Source organism: Telmatherina bonti (genome assembly GCF_933228915.1).
Source record: "Telmatherina bonti genome assembly, chromosome: 15".
Taxonomy (NCBI): domain Eukaryota; kingdom Metazoa; phylum Chordata; class Actinopteri; order Atheriniformes; family Telmatherinidae; genus Telmatherina; species Telmatherina bonti.
This window is the reverse complement of record NC_136613.1, coordinates 12,874,229-12,896,201: the sequence shown is the minus strand read 5'-3', so window position 1 is coordinate 12,896,201 and position 21,973 is coordinate 12,874,229. Positions and strand designations below refer to the sequence as shown.

At 37.9% G+C, this 21,973-nt stretch overlaps 1 protein-coding gene across 1 annotated transcript in view; it reads left to right on the top strand.

Annotated features, from left to right (window-relative positions):
• The first annotated feature begins 1,300 nt into the window (after window positions 1–1,300).
• itga4 (integrin alpha 4) overlaps window positions 1,301–21,973 on the top strand; it is a 32,773-nt gene continuing 12,100 nt past the window's right edge. The window contains exons 1-19 of the mRNA XM_079254176.1: window positions 1,301–1,630; window positions 2,781–2,977; window positions 3,488–3,606; window positions 3,853–3,950; window positions 4,987–5,119; window positions 6,638–6,705; window positions 7,189–7,321; window positions 13,133–13,218; window positions 13,344–13,406; window positions 13,476–13,616; window positions 13,852–13,960; window positions 16,259–16,353; window positions 16,630–16,720; window positions 16,858–16,903; window positions 17,124–17,278; window positions 17,363–17,517; window positions 17,604–17,756; window positions 18,181–18,257; window positions 21,416–21,557. Of these exons, the coding sequence (XP_079110302.1) occupies window positions 2,790–2,977; window positions 3,488–3,606; window positions 3,853–3,950; window positions 4,987–5,119; window positions 6,638–6,705; window positions 7,189–7,321; window positions 13,133–13,218; window positions 13,344–13,406; window positions 13,476–13,616; window positions 13,852–13,960; window positions 16,259–16,353; window positions 16,630–16,720; window positions 16,858–16,903; window positions 17,124–17,278; window positions 17,363–17,517; window positions 17,604–17,756; window positions 18,181–18,257; window positions 21,416–21,557 (2,052 nt within the window). The 5' untranslated portion in view covers window positions 1,301–1,630; window positions 2,781–2,789. The remainder of the gene's footprint in view (window positions 1,631–2,780; window positions 2,978–3,487; window positions 3,607–3,852; window positions 3,951–4,986; window positions 5,120–6,637; window positions 6,706–7,188; window positions 7,322–13,132; window positions 13,219–13,343; window positions 13,407–13,475; window positions 13,617–13,851; window positions 13,961–16,258; window positions 16,354–16,629; window positions 16,721–16,857; window positions 16,904–17,123; window positions 17,279–17,362; window positions 17,518–17,603; window positions 17,757–18,180; window positions 18,258–21,415; window positions 21,558–21,973) is intronic.

The following is a 21,973-nucleotide window of genomic DNA, read 5'->3' as shown; positions in this document are numbered from 1 at the left end:
ATAACTGAAGTTAGACTCCTTTCACTACAGAGCAGCCGGCACATGGGACAATTATTGATGATGGTACATTACAGAGTTAAAAAAAAAAACAAAGAGAATGTGAAGAATAAACCAATTACAATGTATATCTAAGTAAGGTGGAATACAAAAACAATCATTATTTTTCTCATCAGTCCAAAGACCCTTGAAAAAATCCAGGAGTGAAATGAAGAGTAAAAGTATACAACTCACTGCAATCACTCTGCTTAGCAGCTCTATGCATTTACAGTGTTAATGTGAAGCACTTTAACTGCACTTTTTATTCCCACATGTGCCACTTCAGTCAAGCAAGATTACAGACCACACGGTGACTGAGATGTCACACTAGCTTCCCACCATCCTGGTTTATAGCTAAAAACTATTTAAATATAAATAAAAAGTTTATAAGTGAGTTTAGCTATAACAAAAGTACCATTTGACTTGAAACAGTTGTCACACGTAGCCCACAACAATAAATTTCAAAATGTTAATTCTTTGTATTTCACATTTTAACAAACAAGTAATTTTCAAATAAATGTGGAACAACAAACATTTTCTATGACATGTTGAGGTCTACAAAGAAATGCTTGGCAAGTTCAGATTTAACCTCTTAATAGTTTATTATTGCATGTTTGAAGTGTATTTTCAGGCAGAGAAATTCAAGTTTAAAGTGGACAGTCAGCTAAAATCCTTAGAAGACCCTCATTTTAGACATGTTTTAAACTAAACCATCCAAATAGGTGAATAAAAAAGTATGTACAGTTACACATAGTCCTACTTGTTAAGCAAGTGTCCCTCATCCAGAGTTTTTGTGGTTTTATTCAAGTCATCAAATCATTATGTCAAATTTAATTTAACCTTTTTTTTTATATATATATAAAATGAACAAATTACCTCTTAAACATAAAAGATATGCGAGTAAAGATTTTGTGAAACGAGTTTAAGTGTTTACGTTCTGACATAGAGCTACATGTGGTGTGGTTTGTTGTTTCTGTAGGTGTCCTGCATTTTGTTGATTGCCCGCGTGCCTCTACGTTCAGACGGTACAGTGACATTACAGACACTCTCCGGCCATTAACACGCGGGTGATAAATAGGGAGGAAAGACCCACGCACGCGCACTGGCGCACAGAAGATGCTGCACGCTCAACTCACTGGAGCACTCTGGGTTTGCGGTCTTTGCGAAAAGTGGGAGAGGAAACACCGTTACACGCGCACGCGCTCACTCATACTGAGAGAGAGAGGGAGGGTCTCCGCGCGCTCAGTCAGCGCCCAGTTTTCATTGAAACTTTAATGAAGTTTACTTTTCGCTACTCGTTTCGTCTTTTCTCCGTGTTTTTATTTCAGTTTGATCTCAGTTCAACTTTTTTCCCAGTTCAAAGGATAGAAGAGCCTCGCGCGCAGCCGGTTTACGCGCCACACAGTTAACGACCTGAGGAGCAACAGGAGGTCTGGTGAAAGTCACGCTTTGTACGAGGAGGATCTGAGGAGAGTTGCCCAACAAAGTGCAGTTCTTTATTTAAAAACCTTCCTGCCTGTCCAGCACCGAGTGGAGCCCGGTCTGACCCGGGAGACCTGCTGTCTGACCCGGAGAAGCTCCAGCTGTCTGAACGGTATGATGAGCGGAACTTTGGCTGCTTCTGGTCATGAATTAGGACACGAGCAGAGATAAAGGGCATAAACCCTAAGCAAACGTTTTCTGCTTCTTGCTTTTACCATTTAATTTCTTCTTTAGCAGATGGAAAAAGTAACTTTGGTATCATTTAAGTAATTCATTTTGACGGTGTAATAATAAATATGAACTATAAATGGTAATATATGAATAGTGCCAGGGTTGACAAATAAACCACAATATAAAATATGATCTTTTAAAAAAATGTAACCATTCAAATAATATTAATGAAAATAAAAATAAACAAGTACATGATGAACACTAAGAACAGTTTGATGAAGCAACAGGCTGGTTCAGGCATAGTTTTGCCAGGCGGTTTTGAATGCTTTATGTGTCTGTAATCTTTTTTTTTTTTTTTTTTCAAATTGATTTTATTTTAATCCTGACAAGAAATCACGTTGGGTTACACATATTAAAAAGAACTGCAACCCAGATGTTTCTCAGTGTCATGGCTGACAAGAGGAAATGAAGTAGAACATGTTGACAAATTTTTGACAGTTCAACTTTTTGAAAGAAAATGATCACTTTTGTTGGTTTTTTTTAAAGTTTCGATTTAGATAAAAACAAATAATTGGTAAAACTTGTTTATATGTGGAAAATAATGCGAGCATTGAGGTTTTTTTCAAATTGATAAGTAGAAAAGGGATTACCCTCTGTGAAACAGATGGCAAAACTACAACATTTTGCTCCATAATATAATTTCTCATGCCGCACAAAGTACTGATGTATTCATAAAAGTGGTTTTGATTCTTTTTTTAACTGTGCTGGTTGACAGTTTGTTGCTGCGCTTTATTAGTGTTAAAACAGTCATTCTCAATCATAACAAGTCTTCAGGTTTGTAGTGGTATAAACATAGTTAAGGTAAATTAAAATTGTCCCAAATTTCAAGATTTTTGAACTCCTGCACGGTTTAAATCAAGTTTGAGTGTACACTTCCAGTCAAAAGCTGGGGCACACAATCCCATTAGATTTAACGGGAAATTAAAACATTTGACAGGCAGAAACACCTTCCAATCATTCATAGTCTGTGTTTATCCCATGTGGATTGATTGTAATTGATTGATTGCAGTCTCCTCTGTGTTCTCCTGCAGTTTGTCCACATGGGCTCCTCAAGGGACAGTGTGTGGGTGGTCTCTAACCAGGTTCTGATGCTGGTTCAGGTCCTGGTTCTGGTTTGTCCTGCCACAGGTTACAGTCTGGATCAGGAACACAGCCTGGAATTCAGTGGCCCCCCTTCCTCCATGTTTGGATACTCAGTACTGCTGCATCGCCACAGAACGCACAACTGGTCCGTATCTAAACTTTATTTACATCCATCATACATTTATTTATCTGTTATTTATTATTTGTTAACATATTATATTATATGTTGTCCTTTCAGTGCTTGATTTTATTGTCTTTTATAGCAATACAATTTCTCATATTGGTTCTAAACCGGTTTGTAGGTGGTCCTGTCAATCTATTTATTGTTTTGTGGCTAAACTATGTTTTAAAACATGCTGGTTATTAATATATATGATTAACCTGCTTTCATGTAAAACTTTGAGTTTTAAATGGAAAGAAAGGCTGCTGTCCTTCCAGGAAAATGGAGACATTTGTAAAGTTTGACTCATTTAATTATCATATTAATGGTTTAAGTTGCTATCCTTCCACAGTGCAACCCTGTCTATGTTTGTGAGTGTGTACACACTAATTAGCCAATGCTTCCCAATGAGAAGAGCTCTTTGATGCATCACACACAGCACTCATTCAGACAGAAAAACACATGCCGTCTCAACTGTCTGGCCTTCCCTTTCAGGCTGGTGGTCGGAGCTCCAGTTGCAAACCTGTCCTCAAGGCCATCACTTCGATCACCAGGAGCGGTTTTCCGCTGCAACATCACGGCTGAGTCCCATCACTGCCACCCTATGCATGCTGGTCTGTCTGTGTTTGTGTGTTTACTGTTCTGTCCATCATAACTCCTCCAAATCGCTCTGTTCTTATACCTGCTAATACGTCAGTTTCGTTATAAATTATGCCTTAAATATGCAAATATTGCTTAGAAAATCATCATTTGATTGATGAACATGAGTTTTAGTAGAAATAGGCTGTTTTGCATGACTGGGAAGATAAAAGGTGCCATGTTAAATGTTGTAAACAGTTTATTTATGTATGTGTGTGCAGAGGTGTCAAGCTGTGGGAAGACATGTGAAGGTGAGAGTGATAACCAGTGGCTGGGTGTCAGCTTGTCAAGACAACCTGGAGAAAACGGACACGTTCTGGTATTGCACCCTGTACTCTTTCTGTGATTGGTCATAGAGGTCTATGTCTTTTTTTTTTAACATGTTTTTTCTTTTCTCAATGTTTATTATTTTGACAGTCGGTCAAAAGAAAAGGCAAATTTGTGTTTCTGTTGTAAACTGAAGATATGCACATGGCAACCGTTTTATAGTGCTTTCCATACAGCTAATGTTTTATTCGCAGCTGTGTGGCTGTCACCAAACAGTGGAACAAAGTTATAATATACAGAAGTCTCAGTCTACCCAAGAAAAAAAAAGTTGCCAAAAAAAAAAAAAATTGTATCATTAATCTTAATCAGATGGAGGTTTACAGTGTAAAAAAAGGTGTTAATCTAGAAAGTCTCGGTGCAGAAATATACACAGTGATTACCATTGTCATTGACATTTATATTGCATTTAGTTCTTATCTTTATTTTTTCTCACCGCTGTGTGTGGAAGGCAGTTGCACATCCTGTAAACAACAAAGGCCAACAAGATGAATGTTTTTCTGGAGACTATTTTCCTTTGACATTTTAGATAGCTTCCTTGCCATGCCGAGGCAAGAAGATCATGGACAACAGTGCTTTTAGTAAGAGTGATGCGTTACACCATGCAGTCTCCCACTTTGTACATAAACTCTAATTCACCTTACTCAGTACTTCTGCTTCGATGTGTTTAAATGACACCAAAGCTTCAACCTCCCCATCACACCTCTTAACTTGCACACAAGGCTTCAAGGTCTCTCAAAGTGCATCATTTCCTTCTTGTATGTGGTGTGTGAAAAAAATATCTCTACTTTTGCTCTGCATGAGCTGTAAGAAAGGTGTAGTCTCTTTTTGCTCCCTGTGTTACTGGTTTCTCCTGCTATAGTTAACATAGATATATAACAGGACTGGGAATGGGATGCACACAGAAATGACTCATGACTCATGTCATGAGTCATGAGAGCAACAACACTGTTGCTAATGTGTGACTTAGTCATGAATCCTTGTCACATGTTGTCTTTGTGTTGTGTGTGTTTGTGTGTGTGTGTATTCAGGCATGTGCTCATCGCTGGAAGAACATTTACTTCTCGAAAAAAGATAGCCAGAGCAACAAGCTGCCCAACGGGGTCTGCTATCGCTATGGCAGTGACCTGAGACACCCCCAGCCCTTCATTCCCTGCTACAGAGGTAGATACACACAGCATGATGTCACCTAAAACTTTCTGTTAGCCAAGGCTGAACACACACATACCCACGCACGCACACTCATATCAGTACTAGATCATTTTTCTTCAAGAATAACTGCACTTTATTAAAGTAAACGCCGCTGGCTCCAAGCGGCTCAGGCTTTCTGTAGAAAAGTTGTTTCAGCTTTACAAGAATACAAACAAGAACTACCTCTGTTGAATAATAAGTGCAATTTGTAGTTTAGCAATTTACTTGCTGTAAAAATGGAAATGAATCACTTTGAAGACAATTTTTTAAAAAAGAAGCAGAATTTAATAAGTAAGGTTAAAAAGTTAAAAGATTCTGCAAGTAAAGGATACCTGGTTGGCTGGAGGTGACAAAAGTTTCTCCAAATGCTTGTGCTGCACCTGCAGATGAAAGGTTTTTTTTTTCCTTTGCAAACAGATTAACAAAATCTCTTACAAAAATCAACTAAGAGAAAGCCTACAGAACTAAAAGTTAACTCCAGCTTAGAAGGCCTAAACTTGGCCAGTAACGTCCAATTTAATCACAAACAGGATAGTCCACCCAAAATATGTTTTCTATCTGTGAACTGCACCTTTAAGCAGCTTAAGCTTCACAATGGACATGTTTAGAGTTTTAATTCCCCTTTAATTTAGAATAAAAGTTACATTTTCTTTAAAGAGGATAAACGCGACCATTTAAAAACCACATTCCAAATTAAAATGAAAATTCCTAATTAAAACCAATCCCACAGTAAGTGGCTGATGTATTACCATTTTAACTTCCAGCTGATTTATTCTTCAATCATGTTTACCTTCATTCCACTTGAAGTTAATTCTGGTTATTCTGTGCATTCACATTATCGTGTCCTGTTGCGATGACGGACTTTTCCCACACTGGTGGACACATATTCCCTTCTCTGTCTTCCTTCTCCTTCTTTCTCTAACAAAATCTGATGAGCTCTTTCCAGCTACTGCACCCAGAGCTGAAACCAACAGCAGGAAGAACAACATTAAGTTTATCATATTTTCAAGTTGTTCAGTATTTTAAGTACTACCCTAAATGTTGCAGTGGAACTCTAAAACATCACCACAAATTTGCAGATGTTTTTAAGAAACACTCAGCAAACATACTGTACCTTCTCGTTCTTATTCAGTGACTGGGCCAAAGGTCATTTTTTTGGTTACAGTCGCAGACATTTCAGGGGGTTGCTCGAGGGAAATTACTTTAGTTTTACATCTTAGGCTTGGATTAATTATTTGGATAAATGAATAGGAAAGAGTAAGGGGCTAGGCAGAAAATTGAATTCATTGAATGCCTCCATAAAGACAGACAAAGCCTCGCACACACTTGTGTGTGTGCATGTGTGTGTGTGTGTGTGTGTGTGAATGTGTGTGTGATTGTGTGTGTGTGTGTGAAACCAGCAGCTGTTGAACTCCAGAAGGAAAACATTTGAATTTTCTCTTCTTTGTTTGCTAACCTTCACCTCTTGACACCCCTGTCTCTCTCTTATAGACCACCACAAGAATTTTGGTAAAGATTATGGATCATGCCAGGCGGGTATTTCCAACTTCCTAACAGAGGTCAGTAATGTATAATCCTGTTTGTCTTTCCTGAACCATGAGCAGACTCTGTGATCCATTCAGATGTGCAGGGTGTTCGTGCACACAGGAGCTGAAAGAAACCATCTGCTTCTTTATCATGCTCCTCATTTCCTGTTTGAGAAATTTCCCTCTTAGAAAGAGAACAGTTTGTCATCTTATTAATTCGCTGCTTCTACTTTAAGCTACCCATGTAAAACTGTGTTAGCCACCAATATAACACTTACAGTACACAACATGTGTTCCCATACAGCTGACAAGGCTTTGTCCGTGCTACATCTTTAGGATGCAATTTGCTGCAGAGAAGTGGAAAATAACCAAACTGATTTCATTGAGTGCTTTGTTGTATTTGTTGCCACCTGTCTTGATGAGATTTTCCTGGTTGAATAAAGTTTAAAAAGAAAAAAAAAACACACAGCTTTTAATGAAGAGTTTGTAATAAAGCATAAGTTGTTTTTGTTTCAGGATCTGATCATCATGGGGGCACCAGGAACATCTTATTGGACGGGTTCAGTTCTGGTCTACAACACATCCAGTGGAGGGATATCAGCATATCTGGATGATGACACTGGAACTGTCAGCTTCGGAAGCTATCTCGGTAACTCACACACATCTGATTGTACAGTTATCATGGTGCTTTATGGGACTAAGTTTAATTACACTGTTACAGTGTGTTACATATAGAGCTGCACAATATATGGGTTTTGCATTGTCATCGCTATGTGCAGGAGTCACATTGCAGCTCCTGCAATGTCGGAGGCAAGTGAAATCAACATGTTCTCAGTTCTCAAGAATTTCAAGGGTACCTGACACACACGCCAATGGTAATAAATACAGACAAAAAACATACATGTAACTTTCACAAAAAGAAGTGAGATCAGTGCAGGCTCATTGCTATTCAACTAATCTGTTTAAAAATTCCTGTATTTTTTCATATCCCATTATATATCGCAGGCTTAGAGAAAATCAGAATTAACAATTTCCTATATTGTGCAACTTTTGTTTCAATTCAATTCAATTCAACTTTATTTATATAGCGTCAAATCACGGCAATGCCATCTCAAGACGCTTTACAGACAGAGGGGAAAACATAATGAAGGCCAATTCATAATAGCCTATATAAGGAAACCAACAGATTGAGTTGAGTCCAACTCAATCTCCCATCCTGAGCAAGCACACTGGCAACAGTGGGAAGGAAAAAACTCCCTTTTAACAGGAAGGAAACCTCCGGCAGAACCCGGCTCAGGACAGGCAGCCATCTGCCTCTGCTGTGTGGGGGGAAGAGGACAGAAAGACAACAGACAACAGGAACTGCTACTCCCGGCCAGGGAGACCTGCTGAGACAGGAGACATACATGTTAATGATGCAACACTGTTATGGGGGGGGGGGGGGGGGTAAAAGAAAGAGATAAAGAGAAAAAGAAAGAAGCTCAGTGTATCAGGAAATGTCCCTCAGCAGTCTAAACCTATAGCAGCATAATTAAGGGACGCTAACCATCCCTAGCTAAAGGACTTATCAAAAAGATAAGTCTTCAGCCTAGTCTTAAAGGTGGGGAGGGTGTCTGCTTCCCTAACACTAACTGGGAGCTTATTCCATAAGAGAGGGGCCTGATAACCAAAGGCTATGCCTCCTGCTCGGCTCTTTGAGACTCTAGGAACCACAAGTAAGCCTGCAGTCTGCGAACGAAGTACTCTGCTTGGTATATAAGGAACAATGAGGTCTTTGATATATAGTGGTGCCTGGTAGTGGAGGGCTTTATATGTAAGGAGAAGGATTTTAAATTCTATTCTAGATTCAACAGGCAGCCAATGAAGAGAGGCTAAAACTGGAGAAATATGATCTCTCCTGCTGGTTCTGGTCAGGACTCTGGCTGCAGAATTCTGGATCAGCTGAAGGCTTTTCAGGGCATATTTAGGACAGCCCAGTAATAGAGAGTTACAGTAATCTAGTCTCGAAGTAACAAAAGCGTGAACCAGTTTTTCTGCATCACTCTGAGACAGAATGTCCCTAATTTTGGCTATATTACGTAAATGAAAGAAGGCTGTTTTAGTAACCTGCTTAATATGTGGACCAAAGGACAGGTCAGGGTCAAATATTACTCCAAGGTTTCTCACTGTAGCACTGGAAGCTAAAGTAATGCCATCCAGGTTCATTACAAAACCGGAAAATTTAGCTCTGAGTTTTTCAGATCCAACGAGAATTACTTCAGTCTTATCTGAGTTTAAGAGGAGAAAATTTCTAGACATCCAAGTCTTTATGTCTATGAGACAATTTTGTAGTCTATTGGGCTGATTTGTTTCATCTGGTTTAAAGGATAAGTATAGTTGAGTATCATCTGCATAACAATGAAAGTTTATTCCATGCTGTCTAATAATTTTGCCTAAAGGGAGCATATATAGTGTGAAGAGTATTGGTCCAAGTACAGAACCTTGAGGAACTCCATGACTTACTGTAGTTTGGGAGGAGGACTTGTCATTTACATGAACAAACTGAAGTCTATCAGATAAATATGACTTAAACCAGCTTAACGCTGTACCTGTAATTCCAACCACCTGTTCTAGTCTCTGTAACAGAATGTTATGATCGATTGTATCAAATGCAGCACTAAGATCAAGCAAGATAAGTACGGACACAAGTCCTTTGTCTGAGGCCATAAGAAGGTCATTAGTAACTTTCACCAATGCTGTCTCAGTACTATGATGAGCTCTAAATCCTGACTGAAACTCCTCGCATAAATTATTTCTGCTCAGGTGGGCATGTAGCTGAGCGGAAACTATTTTCTCCAGAATTTTGGACATAAACGGGAGGTTAGATATAGGTCTATAATTTGCTATCACCTCTGGATCCAGAGATTGCTTTTTAAGTAAAGGCTTGATTACAGCAGTTTTAAATGATTGTGGTACATATCCTGTCACTAAAGACATATTGATAAGATTTAGTAGTGATGTATTAATTAAAGGGAAAATGTCCTTAAAGAGGCTCGTTGGGAGAGGGTCTAAGATACAGGTGGATGGTTTAGATGAAGCTATTATTTTAGTTAATTCAGAGGGTTGGACAGGACAGAAACTATTTAGACACAAGTCAGTTCCTGGTTCTAAGGATGCTTCAGAGACCACAACAGGCTCAACATTATAGGTAGAATGTTTCATACTTGAACATTTTCATGGTATCATTGGTTTGCTGAGGTACAAATAAAACAAACAGGAATACCACTAGTTAGGGCACGAACTCACAACAGCCCAATTCATTTAGATCAAATAAGATTCTGACATTTATTCATTTCAGTAATAAAGACATTCTTGGATAAGATATTTTTATATAAAAGAATGAACCCATTTATTTGACCATCAAAATCAGATAAATATAATAATCCGACATGAAACATGTACATGCACTTACAAAACATCGTATTTGAAAGATTAGTTTTTAACATTTACCAGTAGATTACTTAAGTTATTTCGGATGCAACCTTTCAGCTGTGTGTATATGCTAAGATCTCACCTCACATCTGAATGAGGCCACTTTTTCTCCAGAAAAGGGAAACTTATATAAAAGAAATATGTCTGCGTTTTATGAATTTATCCTGGATCAATTAAATTTGAACAAGATTTTTTTAAACCCAGAAATTCTTCATTAGCAGCTTTTAAATAAGACCTGATTTACCTTGAAAAGTTTTAGATGTTTTTAGTAGTATTTGGTCACAGAATCAGTTTTCAATACAACAGCAGGTACGCTGCATGAAACCACAGCCACAGTGAGCCGTCTCAGTGAAGATACTTTTTGATGGCTGTTGTTTAGAGAGCAAAGCTTTCGGGTGAAAACCAACGGATTTGCGATAGTGTGACTTCTGTGGTTGCAGTTGCCTTTTTTTTTTTTTTGTTTATGTGAGAAGTTTGATAACACACTAAGCAGAGGAAGGACCGTTTTTCTGCATGTACATGCACCTCTGTTTCTGTTTAGCACAACGCACTGCATTTGAGACTTTACTGAATAGTTTCAGTACAGTTGCTGGTGTGTGAGTTCCGCTTATTGATCACTGACAGTTCTTCCTGTAACTGATAACACCTATTTTGTTATTGTTATTCAGGACTGGAGATAAACCCAGCTCTAAGTTGGTTATAGCTAAGAACTGGTTTTTATTTCCGCAGAGCCACATCATTATATTACCTCAAATGTCACTTCCAATGTCTGACCTAGAGATGAGAATCTTTAGGCACATCATGATTTGATTAGATTATGATTCAGATGACCACAATACAAATATAAAACAATTATTAATGCGTGTTTTTCCCTACTTGACCGCTACTGCTTTTTGAATGAAAACATGTATTGTTTCTTACACTTTTCATGACATACAAAAGAAAACTTGCTTTATGGTTAATGCAGGTCTCACCACATAGGAGCAAAACATGGAGCCACATCAAATCCTAGCAGATCTGGATTGATCAAATGTCTATCTGAACATTTACCACATTCTTCAACGTCTCACCAAGAGCTATTTCTCCCATCATCTTGCATGCATGTATATTTTTGTTGTGTTCACCCACAATACCTTTTGCATGACAGTCCTCGTCTTGTAATTAGTTCACTTGAAACGAACTGAGAGCTGCGCTTATGGGCAGACCAGAGTTCACATTCACACCTCCCCAAATGAACAGGAACCCCCAGCAAACAAGGCCATCTCTATACACCCCACCCAGTGCAGAGCATCAGATTTCACTTTCTGCCATCATGTTTGTAACATGAACCAGGCTCTGCACTTTTGCAATTTTGATTTCCATCTTCTGTATTCCTTCTGTATTCCTTAGCATTTTGTTATTAATTGGAGTTTTTTTTAGAATAAGTTTTAATCAAGCAGCTCTGAACATTTTTTAAATGTTCAGTGCTGCTTGGGTTTTTTTTAATTCCTAAAAATAATTTCTGGCTCAACAATAAACTGGTGATTTAGTATCACCAGTTTTTCATGGCTGAATCTTTAGCAGTAAAAATGGAAAAACAGCTTCAGGCTGGGCTTTCAGTGAGTTGTAGAAAGTTTTTTGTTGTTGTTGTTGTTGCTTCATTTCCATGTATATGCACAAAGGTGAAGGACAGTACAATGTGGACTATTTACTGAAGTCTTAAAGAGGCTATTTTGCCTACTGTAAGCAGTTTAGTTAAAGTATGTTAAATATTAAACTGAATTAACAAAGTTTAGCTAAATATTTTTGTGACTGATAAAGCACTCTTGGATAACATATTATTATTTATATTTAAATTTAGATTAATTTTAGTGGAAACAGACATTAATATTGTTCCCTTTTTTTAAATTAATTAATTAACTGAAATTGGTGTGTATAGTGTGTATATATATGTATATATATATATATATATATATGTATATATATATATATATATATATATATATATATATATATATATATATATATATATATATATATATATATATATGTATTTTTGTTGTTTTTTTTTTTTTTTTACAAAAGACAATGATGTAGCAAAATGTATAAAAAAAACCAGCAAAAGTTATGTGTCTGTCCATGTCTTGGCCATGTAACTGTAATCTTGTTGTCATAAAAAAACAAAACAATTTTTCACCAAATGGCATTTATTAAGTTTGCCAAATGCAACAAACTTGAGAAACATTTGGATAAGAACACAAAAATGTAGAAGTTCTGAGCCCAGTGATGTACGAAGTGTCTCAAAAGTGGCAACCAACATCCCAGTATTCTGTACTGGGTACACTATGCTGAAACATAGCAAAACACCATAAAGATAATAATTAAAAAAAAAAAAAAAAAAAAGATAAAAATGTCTGCATCTATTTTCTGACTTACGGGTGCCATTTGAACGTGTTTTTGAAGCAAACAAAAATGCACTTGCAAAATTTCACGTGGAATATATTATTTTGTAAATGCTGAATGAAGTAGGTGTCAATTCTTGGCATTTATGGTTTCAATTTGTGGCTCACAGAGAGGAAACAGAGTTTCACCGATCAGATAGATGTAAGTGACAAAAAGTAACTAAAGAGGAAGCTCTGAAGATGCAAAGCGTTTGCAGCAGCGGTTGGTGTAATTAAAATACTGTCAGCAGCAACGCAACTGTGAAAGTAAGTAGCAGTGTGCACAGGTGTGCACCAACATAACTAGCCACGCTGCAGTGGCTAGTTATGAAAAAAAAAAGTGACGTGTTTCCTTTCTGTTGAAACACCAGCAACATTCATTTAGCTGATATCTTTAACCTTCAACAATATGCTTCAAAATAATTTAAAATCAAAAGTAAATACAAAGTAGAATAAAACATGCAGTGTTTCCCCGGTTGAGAAGTATTTCTTACATCCAGTTCCTTTTTTTATTTATATAAACTTAATTAAACATTGTAAAGTTAACACTGTGCCCTGCTGCTGTTTAGGTTACTCTGTTGGAGCTGGGCACTTCCTGGGTCCTTCCACGCTGGAGTTGGTGGGTGGTGCTCCACAATACAGCCAGAGAGGAAAGGTAAGATCAGAGACGTTTTCTGTGTGTATACCCCGTGTTTGTGATTGCAGCAGCAGCAACAGACTATATCCCCCTTTGGGATATTTTGTTATTTATTACTAAGCTTTAGCATGTGCTTGTTGCAGGTTGTCATTTTCACAGTAGACCAAAGCTTACTGCGAATCATCTCTCAAGTATCTGGAAATGAAGTAAGAAGCCTTTTAACAGTAGCATCCTCTTTCAGAACGGTGGAGCAGCTAATATGTGTCTTTGTGTAGCTGGGATCCTACTTTGGCTCCAGTGTTTGTGCAGTGGATCTGAATGCTGATGGCTTGTCAGACCTGTTGGTGGGAGCTCCCATGTCAACAGGGGCCCTCAGAGAGGAGGGAAGTGTCCATGTGTACATCAACCAGGGGCAGGTAATGGCCCGTATGAACTCGAACATGCATGTTATTTAAAGGTGCTTTTTTTTATACTGCAATAGTGAGATCAGGCTCTGCTCTCTATTGCTTTTTTTTTATTTTAAATTCATGGATTGTAGTAGGACCCTAAAACTCCAGTTGCTAAGTTTACAATGCTACTGTTTAACCATTGCTTCCCTGACATCTCTATTGGACCCTAAAACTTTGCCTGTTTCCTTACAAATGAACTTAGGCAAAGCTCGTGGAGACAGAGTTTCAGCTCAGAGGTAGCAATGCTTACGCCGCCCGGTTTGGAGAGATTATTGCAGATCTTGGAGACTTGGATGACGATGGTTACCCAGGTAACAATCACTTTTCACCTTGATTTTTCCTTCCCATCAGACATAAAATGCACATATAACTAACACAAATAAGGGTGTTTGTACTCTTGTAAATTTATCTGCATGTCAAGTTGTTTTGCAGATAGTTCTGCATTACTTTTTCTACTATTTATTTTAGTATAAATACATAAAGGTCAGCTTTTCAACTCGCAGAGTTGGTGGAACATTCAGTAACACCTACTGTAAAATACAACATGGCTTCCTTGCACAAAAGCGGTGGCAATTTATCAGTTACACAGAAAGTAACTTGTGTACCCTTACTGGTGAAAATACTTTGGTGTTGGAATGAACAAAATACAATATCCTGCAATATTATCAGCTTAATTTGCAACTAACAGGTAGTTCTGTTACTGAGGACAATAATTTGTAAATCTGACTAGTTTTTATAATTTCCAGCTTAATCACAGTCAGCGCTTGTATGACCCAATAATTCTGAATTTGAAGCAAATGGGAGGTAAAGAAGAAGTTGCATGGGGATATATGTTTTTTCTTGCTCTTCTTTCGTGTTTATCATATCAATTATGAATAAAACGAAACCAAAATGAACCCAAAATAAAATTAATAATAAATCCAACAATACTGAAACATTACTTCTACTGCTTTGTTCATTTGTTCATTCTCCATACCTACTACATTGTATTCAGGGTTACTGCTTCTCATTCTACTTGTAAATATCAACGATTTCTCTCATCTTAGAAATAAATCTGTGTTCTGTTTTACAACCACACTGCTGCTGACAGATCACACCCAGCGGACCACTAAGTGGCTTACGATGAGCAGCTTTTGGTTAACCTATCTGCTCCAGAGCACTTCAGCGGGGGTAAATAGGAAGGTGTAAGTGCTGCCTCAGTACTCGCTGCATAGATCTCTGGTCTCTCTACAATTTAAGGAACTGTTATTTAATTTCTTTAGTATTGACTGCTATAGTTGCCATTTAATTGTGAGTCCAACTCACTGCCGTGACAGGAACTGTCACAGCTACCAAGTATCACCCTGGTTTTAACTCATTGCACGTAGAAACAGCTCCATCGGTGTGGGTGTGTGTGAAGGGTGGAGTGTGTTATTAAGTTCATTAGACGGTAATGACAAACTGTTGCTGCTCTGTAACTGAACATGCCCTGTAATCTGCCACCGCTAGATAAAAAGCTGTGTGCATGTGTGCTTGTATTACTCATGCTGTGACGACATTTACGTTTACACAGTCACATGTGTGGCCTTTTCTCCCTTTTTGAGAGAAAAATGAACTTCAGACATTTTTCAAAGAAGTTGAGTTTTGGTTTTAATTATGGTTGAATGTACAAGTCAGTGTAATGTCTTCTAAAGGGATTAAACTGATTAAAATGTGTGTTTTTAGTGGTTCTTCCTTTGTTAAAATAAATAAATAAATAAACAAACAAAAAACAACTCTTAGATATTTGCTTGTTTAAATTCAAATTAAGGGGTTAAACATTAAATTGGTTAAAAAAGGGTTTATGGGATTAAAGGGCTCAGATTTTTTCTTGTTTATGCTCTTTATCTTAAATACTCCCCCCCTTGAAGACACCCCTCACCCTCAAAAGCTCAAAAACAAAACAGAATGACTTTTCATTTACTCTTAAAACTCTATGAGTTTGCCAACGCTCCTGATACTACCACTTATAATTACAGCAATATGTTAGGAATGTTAGCCTGCAATATCAGTGTGTGGGGTAAATCATGGTTGATAACTTACCCTTTGTTGATCTATAGAAGTTTCCCAGGTTTACAGTCTAGATTCAAAATGTAGTGTTCAGAGACTATTTAGTAAAGTCTGATTGCGTGATCCATGACAACGCAATTATTTATCACATTTTTATAATCAGGAACAGCCAAAAATAAACAAAAAAGTATGTTTTTCTGAAATGAACCAAAGTAATTGTCCTCTGTGGCTGAAATAAAACCAAGAAGATGTATTTGAAGTACTAAAACAAACAGAGTTGGTTTTGTGAGAAATGTTTCGGTGATTTTCGTCTTTATATCCCAAAATGTCAAAGTATACATCTAAATCCAGTTAGAGTTAAAATTTAGGTACCGATGTAAAACAAGGACAAAGAACACACCATCTTCTGAATATAGCAAAGTATTTTTATTTTCTGCAATGCTTTTCTGAAAATTTCATATCAAAACCAACATTAAGTATTTATTGTGTGGATGTAAAGACATAAAATAGTGAGTGAAATGATGAGATCAGGGACGATAACATGGTAACAGAGACTTTTGTGTTTCTGTGGGTGTGAGTAGATGTGGCCGTTGGTGCCCCACAGGAAGACGATCTTAAAGGAGCCATCTACATTTACAATGGCAGGAAGGAAGGCATTTCACCAACTCCGTCTCAGGTAAAAATTTCAGCAACTGTTTTGTAGACATAGTACAACCTGCTTAATCTAATTATAATGAAGGAACTCAAATATAGTTTAAACACAACAAAAAAAATGCTAAACGCTGGTAAAAGTAACTTTAATATCAATTTCATTTGAATAAAAAATGTTAAATATTAAACATAGGAAAGTAGCTGGTAATGAAATAGTTGATTAGTATTTATCCAAGTAACAAAGCAGGTGTATATTGAGCAGTACTACTACTGTAATGCCATCATATTTGATTTGTTTCAGAGGATTACTGGATCCTCCCTGGGTCGTGACCTGCAGATGTTTGGACAGTCAATAAGCTCTGGCATTGATATTGATGAGAATGGCTACCAGGGTAAAGTAATTTAAATGAAAAATTATTAAATAAATCAATTAATATGTAAAATACTTTATTCTGTCACTGCATCTGCAAAATTGTAAATGTCTTTTTTATTCTATCTATTTATATCTGTTTACTCTCTGTGTCTGCAGATGTGGCTGTTGGTGCTTTCCTCTCTGACTCTGCTGTGGTTCTCAGGTGTAGTGTAGCTTCCTGTTCAAGTAAACTTCAGAAATGTCCCATTTCTTTGCTGTGTTTACTGTGTAGAAAGAAAATTTCCTTATTTTATAGATTTCATTAGAGCCCCCACTCAAGTTAAAACCTTTATAAAATTCAACAAAAATTTTATCAAACAAAATATTGGAAATTAAAAAATCAGTTAACATGCTTCAACAGGTTCTCTGATGGTTTCTTCCAGGACCCGCCCAGTGATTCAGGTGAAGGCGTCTTTGAGTCTTCCTGATCAGATTGACCAGCGAGTAGCCCTGTGCCAAGACCATAGACCTCCAACTGTCTGCTTCAACATAACTATCTGCTTCAGCGTCACATCCAGACGTTTCAGAGGAGCTATAGGTACTTTATACCACAACAAGACGGGCAAGATCATGTTAGAAATTTGTCTGAATCACCCTTTTGTCTTTCCTCTTTTGTCCTCAGACCTTCAGTATAACTTGACTTCTGATGTCCTCCATAAACCATCCTTCCCTCATCGCTTTTATTTCCATGGTAACGGGTCATCAAACAGCACAAGGGGCCGTGTAAGAACTCGCCATGGCCATCTCACCTGTGCAACGCATGTGGCCTATCAAAGGGTAATACACTCAAACACAAGCGAAATAAAAATGTTGCCAGGTTGCCAACATTATTTATTCCTCATCTGTTCCCGTTTCTTCCATAGAAAGATGTGAAGGACATTTATACTCCGGTTAAGTTTGAGGTTTCCTACGGTCTCAGAGAAACGAGCACCCACAGAGTCTCCTCCAAAGCCTTCCCACCATTAAAACCAATTCTACAGAAGAGTGTGGGATTTCAAAACACCGTCACCAACCAGGTAGCGGCTCATTTTTCAGCTCCATCTGTCCATCAGTAAATCTTTTTTTTATCTAGAGAGAAGAAAACCAGCTGGTCTGAAGTCAGACGCACAGCACCCAGTGAGAATGTTCTCCTGCTAATCCAGATGTGTTTACAGCTGCAGTGCTTCATCTGCAGCACATTGACTAACATCCTGCTCCTGTGTGTCCCCCCACTCGTCCCCCCAAACTCATAAAAACAGGGCAGGAACAATTAACAAGGAGGAATTCACAGCTGGAGTTAGTCATGAGGTCATTATTGTTAGTCATCTGTATCTGTGAGGTCAGGAGTCAGGGGTCATGGGAGCTGTGTGTGTAATGTCCTCAATAAGGGAATTATGACTGTTGCAATCATTCATTATCATCGGTGTCATAATAAACCATCTGCTTCTTTTGCTCTTTTAGACTCGGTTCGCTCGTTTCTGCTCGCTGGTCAAATGTTCAACCAACATGCAGCTGAGAAGTGAACTAGTGCTGTCAAAGTAAGAACACACATTCATTCATGCACATCAACAAACACAGGACCAAGACAGCAGGGGTTCTACATGAATCAGAAGAAATTAACTAAAACACATTTATTATTTAGTTTTAGTTAAAAATCTTAGTCACGCACAGGTCATCTTAGTGATGGCTTTACTTCAGTTGTTTTACGTACAAGTTAAACAATACAAGCCATTTAGGTCTCTAATGATAAAAAACAAGGAGGTTTTTCCCCTCACAACACATGATGGTAATTAAGCTGCAGGCACGCTGAGGAGGAATCATTTACAATCTCAGTCAGCATCTTTGCTTTTATCTTTGTTGCAGTAGGACTGCTGGAGTTTTTATGACTTTGTTGAGAGGCAAAGCAAAAAGACTGTCGACATATACAATACACCACAAAATAAAGCTGTTTGTGCATATCTTCTTAAAGTCAATAAGTTATGACAGTCCAACGTCTGAGAGTTCAGAGAACTCACCTTAACTTGAGTTGTAAATAAAATTAAAGAATCATCCTTAATTTTGCATGATTTTTACAGCTGATGGACATTAGTGCAGATGGAAACAACTATTGTACCTCACTTTCTTATGCAAGACTGGTTTAGTTAGTTCTCTTTGTAGTAATTTGTTGGTTAGCTGTTGGTATGCCGTTTCAGGTGTTAAAAAAAAAACATACATTGCCAACTTTTAATGGCTTACATCACATGGATTTACTTCAACACAATGGACTTTCTGTGAAGCACTGCTTCAAATACTTGGTTTAAGTATCCGGTGAAACTTGTTGGAAACAGCAAGTGTGATAAAGTTAATGTAATAAGGACTAAACTGTAACAAGTAACTCTGAGGACTTGTAAAGTTCAGCCGCACACACGGGTACGGGTTTGAAAAGCAGCAGATTTATTGAGAGGAGTGACTGAGGATGATGATTGGCAAAGAGACTCTGGGAAGGCAGCCTGATCACGTGGGTAGGAGGCGTTATCCAGCCTGAAAAACCTCCAACAGTTAAAACCTCCAACAAAATCCAGATGCGTGGTCAATAAAAACAAGCAATGCTCATACAGGAAGGCAGCCCTCTGGATACTTAACCAAGGAGTCGGATGAGAACCAGCGGTCATGGATCAGAAGGGGGGGTCAGGGTCCAGATAATCACAAAGTGTAGAAGGTTCATTGTGGGCAAGGAAAGGAGATCCAGACAGGGGCATGAAGGAAACACTGGACCTGAACTGGCACAAAGCTGCCAATCATCTGGCAGAAAAACAGAAACTGGAGAGCTTTGGAGTGTTGATAGACTCAGATCTGACTTTCAGCAGCCACATCAACACTGTCACTAAGACAGCTTTGGACCAATCAGAAAGAGGTTAAACTCAGTTGTCTGTCAACAGAATTTAAAGTTTACTCTGCTAGAAAGATCAGGAGAAACTCATCCATGCATTCATTTCCAGTAGACTGGATTACTAGAACAGTCTTTTAACAAGACTTCCTATAAAGACCGTTAAACACCGGCAGCTCATCCAGATGCTGCTGCTAGAGTTTTAATTTGGACTAAGAGATATGAAGACATCACACCAGTTTTAACATCTTAACATGGACTTCCAGTCAGTCACAGAAAGAATTTTACTGAATGTTTAGAAATCCAAGAACAGTTAAGGTGTCAAACTCCAGTCCTCAAGGACCAGTATCCTGCAGGTTTTTTATTGTCTCCATGCTCCAACACACCTGACTGAAAATAATAAACAGGTTGACAAGAAGCTGCTGGATCCATTTGCTTTGAATTAGATGTGTTGGAGTTTGACACCTGTGGTTTCGGCCCAGAATAATTAATACTGTATTTATATTATATATTCTTTTTATATTATATTTTTCTGTCATTTAGCTGTCATACTGCAAACCAGGAACGAGCTGAGATTAAATTCTCACCAAATCTGACACTTAAAAACATTTCTTTTCTCATGTGCCTATGAATGGAATCTGCAGTCATTTAGCAGATGCTTTTATCCAAAGCGACTTACTCATGAGAATGAGAACAACACAAGCACAAAGTCAAACAGTAGAGGACATTGTCTATAGGTGCTAGTGGGACTGCTGTGAGTCCAGTTGGACGCAGGTGTTGCAATATAGTTCTACAGGCTGTGTTTCTGTGGTTTTGTTTTTTTTTTAATGTATTTTTGTTTTTCCCCTCCCCATAATTTTTCCTGTGTTAAAATACAAAGAATGAACCCCCCACATTATTTTTGCAAAGAACTGGGCCAAGTTAACCACCTCCTCTGAAAAATAGAGTTAAATTTAGTTAGGAAGGGAGTAGACAAAGACTGCAGATCGGACAGGAACTTTTAACTTATGTTGCTTTACTAATTCTAATTGAATTATGTCATCATTGTGATTTTGCTATTTGTTGCTTCTTTTACTACTTTTTAATGCTTCTATTTCTTCATCTGTGTGCTTTTAATGTTTTATGTAGAACAGTTTGGATTGTGTCTTGTGCATGAAATGCATGGTAGAAATAAAACAAACTTGCTTTAAGACAGGGAGCAATTAAGAAAGCCCAGGTGGGCTGGATGGGACTGATTGCTGAACAAATCACCACAGGCATGGTAGAAATGTGAACCATGACACCAAACACTGGGCCAGAACTGGAAGGAATGCAAGTTATTTGGTTGGAATCCAGTTTTACCACCAGGATCTTTACTGGGAACAAGATTTTTATCATTAAGTTTTTATGATCTCAACAAAGTCTCTTGTACCCAAAATCTTCCACTTTACTGTCTGAACTGCAGCTTCTATTTGTTTTTCTCTGCAGTTTTAAGGTTTTTTTGTGTTTAGAAACAGAGGAACTAGTTCTTCAGATCCAGGTTCTGTTTGGAGTAGACTTTTAGCTTTTAGCAGATTCGTTAGGACTACCATCACCAGCTGTAAGGATGGTGGAGGTGGTGAACCTCCATGTTATGAGACTCATTGGTTGGTTGGAATGAAATACCACAACTGCACTGATCTGTATGAAACGAATCAGGATCTGGGACCATATGCTGATGTCATTATCTGTGATAGGAAAATAAATTATCTTTTTTTTTTTTTTTTTCCCTGAAAAGGATTAAATGTGTTTTCAGCATACAATAGATGCTTCCCTGACTCTAACTCCAGCCATCTTATCCTTCATCATCAGTCAACAGGATTACTTTGCTCTGGGCTCTTCACAAACAATCACACTGAAAACCTCTCTTCTGAACTCTGGAGATGATGCATTCCTGCCACGACTGACGCTGCGATTTCCCAACAACATTCACTACATCAAAGTTCTGCAAAATGTGAGTTTATATCATGTGGAGATCACAGGACATGTTGATGTTAGAATTTAAGATTTCAGTCTGGGTTGATCAGATGACGCGATACAGAGACCATGTGCACACGTAGCCGGGTTTTTGTAAAACCGAATATCTTCCCCGTCTGGTCAGTAAAAGAAAAATGTCCACCCAACCTCGCTTTTCAAAAACAAATCCATCTACACTTATCTGCACCACGTTGTTAAGCACATTTATAAGCATATCAAATCTTTAGGCGTCAGTAGTGCCCCTAATATTATACAATCAACAATAAATCCAATAAATTCGCCTTCGGTCGTCTGTGTGGAGCAGTACTGACTGCAGTGTATAAACGAACAAACACAAAGCACCTGGACAACGGATAACGCCAACACCATTTGTTGAAAACAAATGTTGCACGT